The 12852-nt window shown below is 42.1% G+C and overlaps 2 protein-coding genes and 1 non-coding gene across 3 annotated transcripts in view; 1 reads left to right on the top strand and 2 right to left on the bottom strand.

Moving 5' to 3' along the window:
- LOC106522558 (uncharacterized) overlaps positions 1-253 on the bottom strand; it is a 28032-nt gene extending 27779 nt beyond the window's left edge. Inside the window, exon 1 of the mRNA XM_014015600.1 lies at positions 200-253. The gene's annotated coding sequence lies outside the window, so the exon portion shown is untranslated. The remainder of the gene's footprint in view (positions 1-199) is intronic.
- LOC106522559 (cAMP-regulated D2 protein) overlaps positions 1-12852 on the top strand; it is a 41590-nt gene that overhangs the window by 11873 nt on the left and 16865 nt on the right. The window contains exons 5-6 of the mRNA XM_014015601.1: positions 11907-12034; positions 12228-12346. Coding sequence (XP_013871055.1) covers positions 11907-12034; positions 12228-12346 — 247 coding nt within the window. The remainder of the gene's footprint in view (positions 1-11906; positions 12035-12227; positions 12347-12852) is intronic.
- On the bottom strand, positions 7892-7963 carry trnaq-uug (transfer RNA glutamine (anticodon UUG)). The gene has a single exon. It is a non-coding gene; the product is annotated as a tRNA-Gln (tRNA).

The raw sequence follows: 12852 nt of genomic DNA on the forward strand, positions 1-12852 counted from the left end.
ATACAGTATATGACATTAAAGTTACAAAGAACCAGCAAATGTCCCAAATCAATATTCACAGGATATAATGCTCATCATTAAAGTAAATCAACACACCAAATTAACAGAATATAACAAAGAAAAGTACAGTGAACATGTACACAATTACAGGATAATGTTCAGGGATACCTAAACTAAGTAATAAAGTTGTCACACTCACCATTTGACATTTACGCACAACAATAAACGGTAGGAGTACAGGAAARCATCCTCTCTCAACTACTGCACCGAATGGAAAGAAAGAACCAGAGATGTGTCTGTACTTGTCTACATGTGCCGGTGGTGCATTCAGTGAGACTCCGTGAACTATGATGAGTTCAATAAAGTAGGAAATTTCAAAAGTCTGACAAAATACTGAAATATATTGCTAAATTCACTAACAAAGTACAAACAGTGTGGACTTTCTTACACAGCCACCCCGACTGTCAACAGACAGTCAAATCCAGGTAAGAAGGCCACTTAAACAGTTAAGTCGTCCTCTTCATCTTCAAACTTTGGGAGAACAACCAGCCGAGCAACTGGTCGGATATAAGTCTGATYCTTGACCTTGATGGCAGCAGTCCGGATGCGTCCATCAGCTCCAGGATAAGTAGCCAACACCTTCCCAATAGGCCACGAAGCTCTTGGTAGTTGGGGATCGACGACGAGGACTACTTGGTCATTACTGAGACATTTCCCATCTCTCTGCCACTTCTGTCTCTCATGTAGGTTAGGCAAGTAATGACTGATGAATCGGGACCAGAAATGATCTACAAAAACTTGACTRTGTCTCCATCATAGCTTACCAAAGAGGTCACTGTGATCGTACGACTTGTGGCATAGAAGCATCATGACGTCCCATCAGCAGGATATTCGGTGTCATAGGATCTGGATCCGCCACATTAGTGGATACATAGCCTAGAGGCTTCRTACTCAGAATGCCCTCCACCTCTACTAGAACTGTGTGAAACACATTCTCGGGTAGAATCTGTTCCTTAAGCACAACTTTAAGGGAAGTCTTAACTGACCTTACTTGTCTCTCCCATGTCCCGCCAAAATGTGGAGCACTGGGAGGATTGAAGCAGAATGTGATCTGTTGTTGGGCTAATTGTTCCTTCAGCTGAGGAGCCAAGGTTTCGAAGGTCTCATGTACTTCTTGAGCTCCTCCGACAAAATTGGTGCCRTTGTTGCACATAAGTTCCTTAGGTTTACCTCTTCTGGCGATAAAATGCCTCAGGGCCATCAGGAATGCATCAGCATCAAGACTCTCCAGGAGGTCTAAATGTACACAACAGGTGGTCATACATTTGAAGATTATGCCCCAACGGTTTTCTGTTTGGCTTCCTATCTTTACTGTAAAGGGGCCGAAACAATCGACACCAGTTGAATAAAATGGTGRCTTATAAAGGTGCAATTGAGCTGGTGGCAAATCCGCCATCTTAGGGACTGAAGGCTTAGCACGCCATGCTTGTCATTGTATACAGTGACTCTGATGCTTCTTCACCGATTCTCTCCCACGCAAAATCCAGAAGCGACATCGTAGTTCGGCTAGCACTCGTTCAGGTCCAGGATGAAGAAGGGTCTCATCAAAGTCTCGGATGATGAGTTGTGTCACAAAATGTTTTGGATCCAACACGATGGGATGGATGGCATCTACCTTTAATTGCTCTGCTCTTCTTAGTCTCCCTCCAACTCTGAGGAGTCCTGTATCTTTATCATACTCAGGAGATAAAGAACTCAAGCCACTGCTGGTTGCTAAAGGTCTGCCAGACATGAGCATCCGGACCTCCTCTGGGAATGATTCTAACTGTACCTGCTTTAAAAGGAGGTTCTCAGCTTGAATGTAGTCAGTTGCTTTATAGGATGGGTTGGAGTCCGATTCAGCCGCCCCATGAAGGGATCGGACTGTAGCTTGTATGAGATCCTTCTATGTAGAAAACGTACTGACATCCGGAAGTGCAAAGTTGGAGTCAATACTCACATGACCACAGAAGGAAGATTTCCTCAGCTCACTATTATCTGGTTCTGTACAGGAAGTTGGGTTGGTAGGCCAATGCTCTTCTGTTTAATGTAAGAAATTAGGACCTTGGTGCCAATGGTGTAGTTGAGACAGCTCAACCTAGGTCTTGCCTCTTGTGATGTCATCAGCAGGGTTATTTGTACTGTCCACATATCTCCAGTTATTCACATCCGTGAGGTTCTGAATCTCCGCCACTCGAGTTCCCACAAAAACCTTGTAATGGCAGGACTCAGACTTGATCCAATGCAGAACTGTAGTGGAGTCTGACCAGAGGATAATACTTCTGATGGGTCAATAAATAAGCTCAGTTTGAAAGACATGAGCTAGCTGGGCACCAGTGACAGCAGCACTTAGCTCTAAGCATGGCATGGACAATTGCTTCTTGGGAGCCACTCGAGATCTAGCTAGGAAAAATGAAATGTAGACTTCCCCTTGGGYGTCTTCTGTCCCCAAATGGGCTACAGACCCATAAGCTCTCTCTGAAGCATCACAGAAGATGTTAATGTCTCAGCTGGATGTAGGGGAATCAGCTGCCTCTGGTGTATAACATCTGGGAATCTACATCTGAAGATCGGGAAGTTCTTGCATCCAAGCATTCCATCGGTCACAAAGSCTCTGTGGCTGGATTGGATCATCCCAGCCAAGCTGTTCCTTCCAGAGATCCTGCAACAGGATCTTAGCTCTTGTGGTGAAGGGGACAATGTAGCCGAGTGCATCGTATTGACAGGCCAGTACTTTATAAACATTCCTCATCGTAGGTTCCGTTTCCTCCACGTGTCTATGTTTGTATTTCAGGGAGTCACGTAGACAATCCCAAGACAATCCAAGAGTTGACTCTTGAAGACGTGCTGGATTGTGAAAGCCATAGGCCACTGCTCTCAGATCTGACATCAGATGGAAGATGTTCAATAACAGCTGGGATGTTACTAGCCCACTGACGTATCTTGAAACCTCCAGTATGAAGCAGCTGGCATAAACCATCAACTAGACCTTTAGCTTCCCTTTCCGGATGAGTACTATGGAGACAGTTATCCATGTWGAATGACTGCTCTACACAGTCTACAAGATCTTGGTTGGACCCACATGTGTCTTGAACATGTCGCTGTAAAGCATAAATGGCACAGCAAGGACTGCAGGTAGTGCCGAATGGTAGGACTTGCCACTCATAGATCTTAGGCTCTTCAGTCCTCTTCATGTCCCACCAGATGAAATGCAGAACTGGTCTGTCAGCTGGTAAAAGACATATCTGGTGAAACATCCCTTTGATGKCTCCGCTCACCACAAATGGGTACTGTCAGAACCATGTAAGAACCCCTAGTAAAGAGGGACCATGAGCAGGTCCAGGGAGGAGAAGATGGTTGAGTGATTTCCCTTCTTACTGGAAAGAACAGTTAAAAACGATCCTGTCCTTGTTATTGTGCTGTACCATTTGGTGGGGTATGAACCAAGACTCAGATGTTGTTTAAGCAACCTCCGGTGGCACAACAGAAATGTAGCCCATATCTTCCAGCTTTTTAATCTCCTGGCAGTATACCTCAGCTCTGTGTGGGTCTTTCCCTAGCCTCCTTTCAGTACCACGAAGACTAGGCATTACTGCCTCCATCGGTGCCTGAAGGGTAGTGGTATTGTCACGGCGAAGAAGTRGTGTAGCATATCGCTGTATCCCATCTAGTGTAACTCTGGTGGTAGAGGACTGAAGGAGGTTGAARGCCTGTTGATCTTGYTTTGATCTGRTCACCTGTTTATTGCTCACATAAGGCATTGTATCAATCTGCCAAAGTCGCTCCACGTTCCTGTGGAGCTCCCAGTCCAGTGAAACCATAACTGTAAATAGGCACTGCTGCTCTGCATGAAAGATCTGATTAGTACTGATAGGACCGTGAAGCGACCAGCCAAGTTCAGTGTGGACTGCAATGGGTCCTCCTGATGAACCCATAYGAACTGGTTCTTTAGGTRCCAAGAGATGAGGCATGTCTGATCCTATAAGTAGTAGAGGTTGAATGTGGTCTACAGGAGTCAAAGGTAGGTCACGGAGATGTTTATGTCTATGTTGGAGAGCCTTCATTGGATTGGAGTGTTCCGAAAGACTGAGACTGTCTGAAGTGAAGGCCTGTTGAATGCAATACTTCTTTTGAGGATTGTGTAGATAAGACACTTGKAGAACAACTCAAGTTCCGTGGAGTTGTACCACTTCCTGATGAACCGTTCGGAGGGTGAGCACTTCACTTTTGGGGTAAGTCGAAGGTGTTGCACGGCTTGCGGTAAAACTATGCTTCCCTCTGAGCCATCATCTAGTACTGCATAGGTCTCCAGTACTCTATCTTCATTATGAAGTAAGACTTTCACAACCTTCAGCATCACTTTAGGAGTTCTGTTAGGTCTGTCCAAGTACACCTTTGAGTTTGGTGCGGCCACCATAAGAACATTTTTCTGGATTTGTTGGACTGCCTCATGCAGTATTGTCAGGTGCTGTTCTTTACAGGCATTACAAGGTCGTTTGAGGGTACAAACCTCAGGCTTATGAGATCTTCCACATTTCCAGCACCTCTGTCCATCAGTCAACCATTGCAAAATATGTCCTGTGCTCARTTTCTTGAGATCTGCACAGGCATTCAGGAAATGATCAGTATTATTGCAGCGTGGACAATATGGTTTGGACTTGAATGAGGACTTCAGTCTGACTGGGCTCGTTCTGGAACTCTGATCACTATTGGCAGTAAAGAAGAAAGCTGTCATTTTCTCCTTTGGTCTACTAAAAGAATGCAGGTCTTTCTTTGTTGGCTTAAGAGTTTCTTGGCCATAAAGAGAAGCAGCTCGACCAGCTATACGCTTTGCTTGAGATTTCATCTGTAACCAAGAACTCAAATCTGATAATGTATAGGTTTGGTCGGTACCTGTACGGAGAATCCCTTGTTCCAAACAGTGTTCCACAAATCCATCATGGTAACTTGGTGGCATCTTACTTAGTAGTCGATCGACATGTGATCCACATCGTAGTTCAAATMCATTTTGTCCTTCCAGTGTCCGAAGCATACCTACTAGTGACTGAACAGACAAGGAAAATGTATCAAAGGCTTTCAACATCTCCAAATTTAATAGCTTGAGTATTCAAGATGGCTCCCAATTCACTTTGAACCAGATGTTGTGACTGACCATATTTGTCCTGTAGAGCGTGCATGGCTGAGGTGTACGGTTTCGGGTCATGCATGTAGGCTTTTGCTAGTTGGAGTGCACTGAATAATTTCAGATGTCCTAGAAGCACTTGGTATTTATACTGCTCATTCAGGTGTGGATGGCTATTCAGTACGTCTAGGGCCATCTTTAACAAAGCAAAGTCACTTTCTTTGCCTGACTCAAAGAACGGAATCATAGGCTTAGGGATGCCATAGGATGCTGCAAAGGGTGGATACACTTSCGTTGGCTGTGGTTGAGGTAGATCCGATTGAGAAAAAGTTGCATTATATGAGTAAGACTGTGGTGGAGGATTTGAATGAAGTGTAGGCATTTGATGGTGATTAATGTGCACTGAATCAGCAAGATGAGTGGTAGGAAAAAAACCCGGTTGTAGCACTGAAGATGGAGGTTGTACTGGCATCTGGTGCTGTGCTTGATTCAGTGGAGACGGATTTGCCAATATAGCTGAGTGGAGAACTGTCAGGGAACTCTTTTGTACTGTATATGAGGTGAAGATGTACTTAACACTGAGGCGGAATCACTGAGGATCCAGGATGGGACACTTTCAGGATAGTTGAAGGTGGGACAAGAGAAGTTCTCGGAGTTGGAACTACAGGAGGTAATGCCACATAGTTACTTGCTTTACCGTCATCTGATGAACAAAGTGGCRTTCTAGACCTATCAGGTTCTGTTTTCTCTTTCAGAAAAGATGTAACCATTTTAGCTATTTTCAGCTCATTGGCCGTCCTTTTCAGCTTCCGTTGTTTCTCCATTTGTTTGGTGAGTGACTCTGGTCCGGATTAGGGTTGGGCATAATCGTATCGTGCGCAATTAATCGTCAGAAAAACATTAATCGATTAATTTTTGGCACTTGACGATTAACATGATTAATGCCACCAGGCGGACTAACCACTTGGTGCTCCTCTCTGATTCAAATATGACAAACATTAAAAAAAATTCTGTAATTTATTTATCTATTAACACAATTTAAAGTTTGATGTAGCCTGAAGTCTGTAATTTTGACACAGTTTGGAACAGATTTTTATGAAGAGCCAATTTTCTCCCTATAAATTGTTCATGTGACTAGGACATAAGGGTGTCCAGGGACTCCGGGGGTTTAATCGTCAAATTAATTGTTATCGGCTAAATACCACAATTAATGTGATTAATTTTTTTGCCAATATTGCCCAACCCTAGTCCGGATGGCTTCATCCTGTAGCTGTTGGGCCTCTGACTTGTGCTTGTAGTCGCTGATATTCATGTTCAACCTGTTTATCCTCCTCTATGCTTTGCTGTAGCTCCTCAAGCTCCATTTGTTTTATTTGTTACAATACAAGTTACAAAGAACCAGCAAATGTCCCAAATCAATATTCACCGGATATAATGCTCATCATTAAAGTAAATCAACATACCAAATTAACAGARTATAACAAAGAAAAGTACAGTGAACATGTACACAATTACAGGATAATGTTCAGGGATACCTAAACTAAGTAATAAAGTTGTCACACTCACCATTTGGCATTTACGCACAACAATAAACGGTAGGAGTACAGGGAAACKTCCTCTCTCAACTACTGCACYGAAYGAAAAAAAAGAACCAGAGATGTGTCTGCACTTGTCTACATGTGCCGGTGGTGCATTCAGTGAAACTCCTTGAACTATGCTGAGTTCAATAAAGTAGGAAATTTCAAAAGTCTGACAAAATATTGAAATATATTGCTAAATTCACYAACAAAGTACAAACAGTGTGGACTTCCTTACATTCTTACTTTGCTGACCACACTGAATGCGAAGAGACAACCACATGAAAAAGAATAAGCAGTGAAAGGACACTAAAAAAGTAATAAGGGATAAAGGATAAAAAAAAAATGACCACACTTGGAACAAAAAGGAGGCCAAACTAGAGATAATAACATCAGAAGGGAACAATACAATAATAACATCAAGAAAGAGAACAAGTTCACCTTTTGTTGACTATAAACATTTATAAAGCTCTACATTCAGCACACAGCAGCATAATGTTTTTGAGGTTCTTCTCATTGCAACAAGTGTTCTACCAGCCAAGGTACTGCCACTTGACAAACAAACAAACCAAAGCCTTTGGGACTTTTTGAATTCTCTTAAACGAACTTTGGCCACTTTTAAGTCACATTCAGTGCAATTTAGCTTTGATGTACATTTCCTGCTGATTTAAATTGCAGAAAAAGCAGAATGAAAAGCTAGCTTGGGTATACATTTTTGATTAAAGAGATTGTGTTGACTTCAAATTTTACAGTTTGACACTTAGTTGTGAGTGTGCAAACTGGCTATGATACAGAAGGCATTGCAATAAATAATAAATCCCACTATTTGACCAATAAAATTAAGTCACACAAGGTGATGAGATGGAAAATGTCAAATGACCTTTGATTGATCTTCTGCCCTTCATCCACACTTTGATGTATGTTTCTGGTTTCTTCTTGATGAGACATCACCATCTGAAACCATTTTGAGAAATCTTGAACAGATTTGCCATTTATGAGATTTTAGAACAAAAAGAATGAGAGACACCCATGGAGTCATGTCAAGTGAAGATGTTCAGAGTACAGATGAGCCTTTCTGCTTCTTTGTAGAAATCTGTAGTTTCAGAAAAACATATTCATGAACATGTGTAAACTGGTAAAAGATATACATCAAAGGTTCTACTGAGATTTGAACTCAGATMATTGGATTCAAAGTCCAAAGTGCTAACCATTACACCATAGAACCAAAAAAGGCATCACTTCAGAAGCATTTCAAAGCTGAGATTTTTTGTGTCTAAATGATTGTTCAGATTTTATCTCCTCTTGTTTAGGTTATAGTAATGGTATTTTTACTTGTTTAATCAAAATCTTGTTGGCCTGTCTTCAGTCTGTGCAGAAAACTGAAGCAAAGTTATTAACCAAGACCAACAGGAGAGCACATATTACTCCTGTTCTGGCCTCCCTGTGCACTTCAGGAGAAACTGTAAAGTTTTGGTCCTAACCTTTCGGGCACTTCACGGCCATGCCTCCACATAGTAAATATATTGGATCATCCTGGAACCGGAAGGTCGCCTGTTCGATACCCGGTCCAGTCGTCTCAGTTGTGTCCTTGGGCAAGACACTTCACCCGCCTTGCCTACTGATGGTGGTCAGATGGTCTGGTGGTGCCGGWGCATGGCAGCCCCCACCTCTGTCAGTGTCCCCCAATGTAGCTTACCATCATCAGTGTGTGAATGTGTGTGTGTATGGGTGAATGACTGTAGTGTAAAGCGCTTTGGGGTCTGGAAGGACTTTAAAGCACTATATAAGTTCATTACCATTCTGGAAGGACCCCACCTATTCAACTTGGCTAAGAGTCACTACCCTGACCCTGACTGGCCCACTAGACAAATAGGATTTTTGAACTGCAAACTCTTACGAATGAAAAAAAGATTTAGTGACTGTCTTGTCTCTTACGTTAGCCGAAGGTCACCCAAAGACCCCTCAGATGCCAGAGACACAGACACCTTCAGGAAGGCCTGGTTGGTGCTCCTCACACTCTTTTCAGAAGTTTTAAGCCACAAGCAGTAGTGGGGGATAACCCCTTGACCTGCAGSTTAACTCAGCACAAGCATTTTTGTGTTACTAAGTTACAGGAATAGAACTTTAAAGTACCTCATCCTACAATCAGGGAAACCCCAGGAGTCACAGATCAATTTTGTGTGTGTAGGCAAAAATTTATTAAAGGTGAACAAAAATTAAAAGTGTAGTGAGCTTAAAAAGATTACAGATTAAATTATATCCAGTATATAAAAAATCAGAGACAAAATGTGAAATGTCGCTAAGTAAATATATCCACCACTCTCTCTCCTGTTTGTGCATGTTATTTGTATGAACTGTGTGATGATTATTCATAAACATACATACTCCTCCTTTCCTACATCAATCCAAGAAACTAACTCCAGATTGCAAGGCTTGACCTTCATAGGGGAACTCTTGGCTCCTTCCTGATGAGTTACAATCACCTTTCTCTGGCCTCTTCTGCCTGCAGCCTGACTCAGGTTCTGGTTCAAACTCGGTCCAGCTCCATGATTAGCTGCAGCAGTTTGACAACAAATAGGTTTTAGCTGACATTTTTTGTTCCAGTCCACATCCTCAGCAGGCCTACAAGGGCTCATCTCTTTGTTTCTCGTGGGTGGACGAGGGCTCAATGCTTTGTTTCTTGTCCTTCGTAACTTAATACTCCTTGAGCCAGCAGCTCAAACTGATAAGGTTCAGGCCTGCTGGACTACACTAGAGATGGGATAAATGGCTCTTTGGGGATCTGGATCTTGAGGAGCTGTTTGATTCATAGATCCATTCAAAAGAGTTGCTCAATTTTGAACAAATTATGTCATAACATAGCAAAATGTGTCATTGTGTAAGGTATACGTGATGATGTTATCATCTCACATGGGTGAAACTGTGTGTTTTGTCAAGTGGAACTCTCCTACCCCTTTCCTCCTGAGCTGTTGTGCTGCTGTACTGTGCTGCTGTCCACTCTGCCTGTTTTCCAAGAAAAAGCAAAGGAGGAGTGATTGTCTCTCTAGAAGGAGAAGAAGAAAAAAATAAAGATATTATGAGGAACTAAAAATAAATTAAACTACAAATGGCTCTTTACTGTCCGCGACTAAGTTCCTATCATTCATTGTGAGGAGCCATTCAAATGCTTCGGATCGTTCAAGTACGTCAGATCTCTAGAATACACAAAGCCTCTCAACATATGGTGATGAAGGGGGTGAAAAATCCTCCACCTCAAATAACTGTTCAGTGGCGAAACTACCTCTGTGTTAACCTGGGGGTTAGTTATGCTTTCATTTGTAACTACGTTTCTGCATTTTGAGCTGTTGCTGCAATGCAGTTGCAGCGGAAGTCAAAATTCTGAAGTCGGACTGACGTCAGTCCAGTTTCCAGCTGGGCAGAACATCGGAAAAAGTGTTTCTATTTCTTGATCTGATGGAATGAGTTATTTTTTTGTGCATATGAGCTTATGTTTCTGATGTAAACATAGGATCAGAGCAAATTTTTAAACTCAACTTTCCTATTGTGTATTTCCAGCTGTCAAAGGTAGCGCAACCCCTGCGGGTTGCTGCATGACCTGTTCACCTGTTCCCCCATGTTTTGTCATGTGTGTCTTCTTGAATGGGTGTTCTTAACTGTAATTTCATTGTGCTCTGTACAATGACAATAAAGGCGTCATCATCATCATCATCATAATGTAACAACAGTAACAGTAGTGCTCTATGCTGCATTTTGAGTTTACAAATAGCAGTAAAACTTATCACCTAATAATTGCTAGTAAGTATTACAAGTATGACTGACTAAATGTAAAGTAAAAAAACAGAGCTGCTAAAACCTGTAAATGTAAGAGTTTCACTTGCTTTTAATATGAGGAGCAGCCATGTTGAAATGATGATGTCACTTGTGGTCAGGCGTAGTCCCGATGCACCAACTTCCTGACTCAAAATTACGACATTAGGGGGTGGTCCAGATAATATTTCCAACTCAGAAGTCCAAAATTCCAACCTCATGGTGCGTTCACACCGAACGCGATTTCAGCGTCAGGAGCATCAGGTTTACATGCATGCATGCGTCAAGCGTGATTAGAGCAGCATGATTTGAACAATTTGAACGAATTGAGCGTTCGACGCTCTTGATGCGCAAATCATTGAAGTTAGAAAATCTGAACTTTTGCAGCTCGACGCGCCGCGTCAACCAATCAGAGAGACTCCACTGTGTGACGTAGTGACATATTTCCCGACGGGACAGTTTACTGAATGATGTCTACTAACCTGAAACAGATGGAGAGGAGCTCTTTAGCTTAAATCGAGTGCCGGTAATTGGTGTCCTGACAGGAGATATCTGCACCAATGCGTGGCAGCGGCTCATCAGACTGGACTCGGGACAAAAATGGATCTGAAAGCGAGCTGTGAGCCTCTCCTGCAGCTCCTGGGTGATGAAACTCACCAAACTCAGAACGTCTCTGAATTATCTGGTGAATTAATTATGAATTAATTATTTGATGAGTGTGCCATGCTCTTGCYCTCTGTAAATAAAGAAAAGCCACTTCCTATATTTTGTCCGACATTAAACAGAGACAGGCAGAGGATGGAGGGGCGGGGAGGCTCTTGACGTGCAAGCGCTTCAAGAGCTGACTCACGTCTGATCTCAAAGTGCACAAGCGTCCAACTCGAAGCGTTGGATGCGATTTTGACACTGAAATCGCGTTTGGTGTGAACGCAGCAACAGAGTACAACTGGAATGCTGCATTTGCTGGACATTGATCATTGGGAGTGAGACCTGCAGTGGAGTGGGGTGTGAAGTGAAYCATTTGCATTTAAAGAGACAGGACCAAAATGAGTTGATCTGAGACACACCTCAGTACAGGGTTGAAAGAGGGGCTTGTGGAGTTACAATAAGATGGAATTCAGACCAAAGCATCACACTTCCACTTTATATAGACCCTAACTGAACGATTTAAATGTGATAAGGATTTAAAAGCATTGTATGGCTCCTATAAAAAACATCTAAAGACTTATTTTAATTTAAAGTTTTACCTTATTTTTTTCCATAATTTTTTTATATTCTTTTGTTATCTGTGAAGCACTTTGTGATTTTTGTATCTGTAGAAATTTCTATGGAAATASCTGACTTACTTCTTTTGGTAACAGGTAACAATATTTGGGGAGAGTGCAGGTGCTCAGTCAGTAGGTCTTCACCTGATGATCCAGAGCAGTGAGCYGCTCTTTAAACAAGCTGTCCTGCAGAGCCTGCCCTTTTCCATCCCATTGAAGACCAGGTAAAGAACCAAATCTTTGGCTTATCTTGAGTTGAAAATGTAATTTTAATCATAAATCTTACTTGGCAAACACGTTATTTATTCAGAAGGCTTCTTGTCTTTTGGAGCCGTTGTTGTGTTCAAACCAGCCGAGCGTGTCTCTGGCACCCTTCAAGCTGAAGTTTAATTTTAACTTTCTGCAACTTGTTCCCAGACACGATGCACTGAAGTTGGGGAAAGACTTTGCCGAGCAGACCAACTGCTCTGTGAGCGACTTCATCTGCCTGCTGTCTCTCAGTTCCCAGGCCATCCTGGCTGCACAGACAAAAACAAGTAGGATGCCACAAAGCCCCGATTTCAGAGCAACACCCATAGCTGCCCATACTGTTACATAAAGAGAGGATAGTGCATTTATCAGCAGAATATGATGAAACACTTACATTTAACCTGAGATAGAGGAAAAAAATCACTAAAACTGAACAGTAAGTCCCTGAAGGAGCAATTAAATGGATTTTTCCTCCTGATGGCAAAAAAATTAAGGTAATCTATCTATTGCTGACAGGGTTATTGATCTTTAATTCCATAATTCCATCCTGAGCAGCAGTTTTCTGACACACATTTAGGATAAAAAAATCAAAGAAAATTCCACTGTATAGAAAATGTTTTAGAGCAGGTGTCTTCAATGTTTTCCAGTCTGGGACACCCAAACTGAACAAGAGCTAAATTATTAAAAACAATATAATTAATTCATTTTTGGAAAAAAAAAGTAAATACAGTCACATACAATTTTTTAAAAAAATACAGTACAGTATGTTACGCATGCTCCATGTCCACATTCC

Source organism: Austrofundulus limnaeus, unplaced genomic scaffold (assembly GCF_001266775.1).
Source record: "Austrofundulus limnaeus strain Quisiro unplaced genomic scaffold, Austrofundulus_limnaeus-1.0 Scaffold132, whole genome shotgun sequence".
NCBI classification, from domain to species: Eukaryota; Metazoa; Chordata; class Actinopteri; order Cyprinodontiformes; family Rivulidae; genus Austrofundulus; species Austrofundulus limnaeus.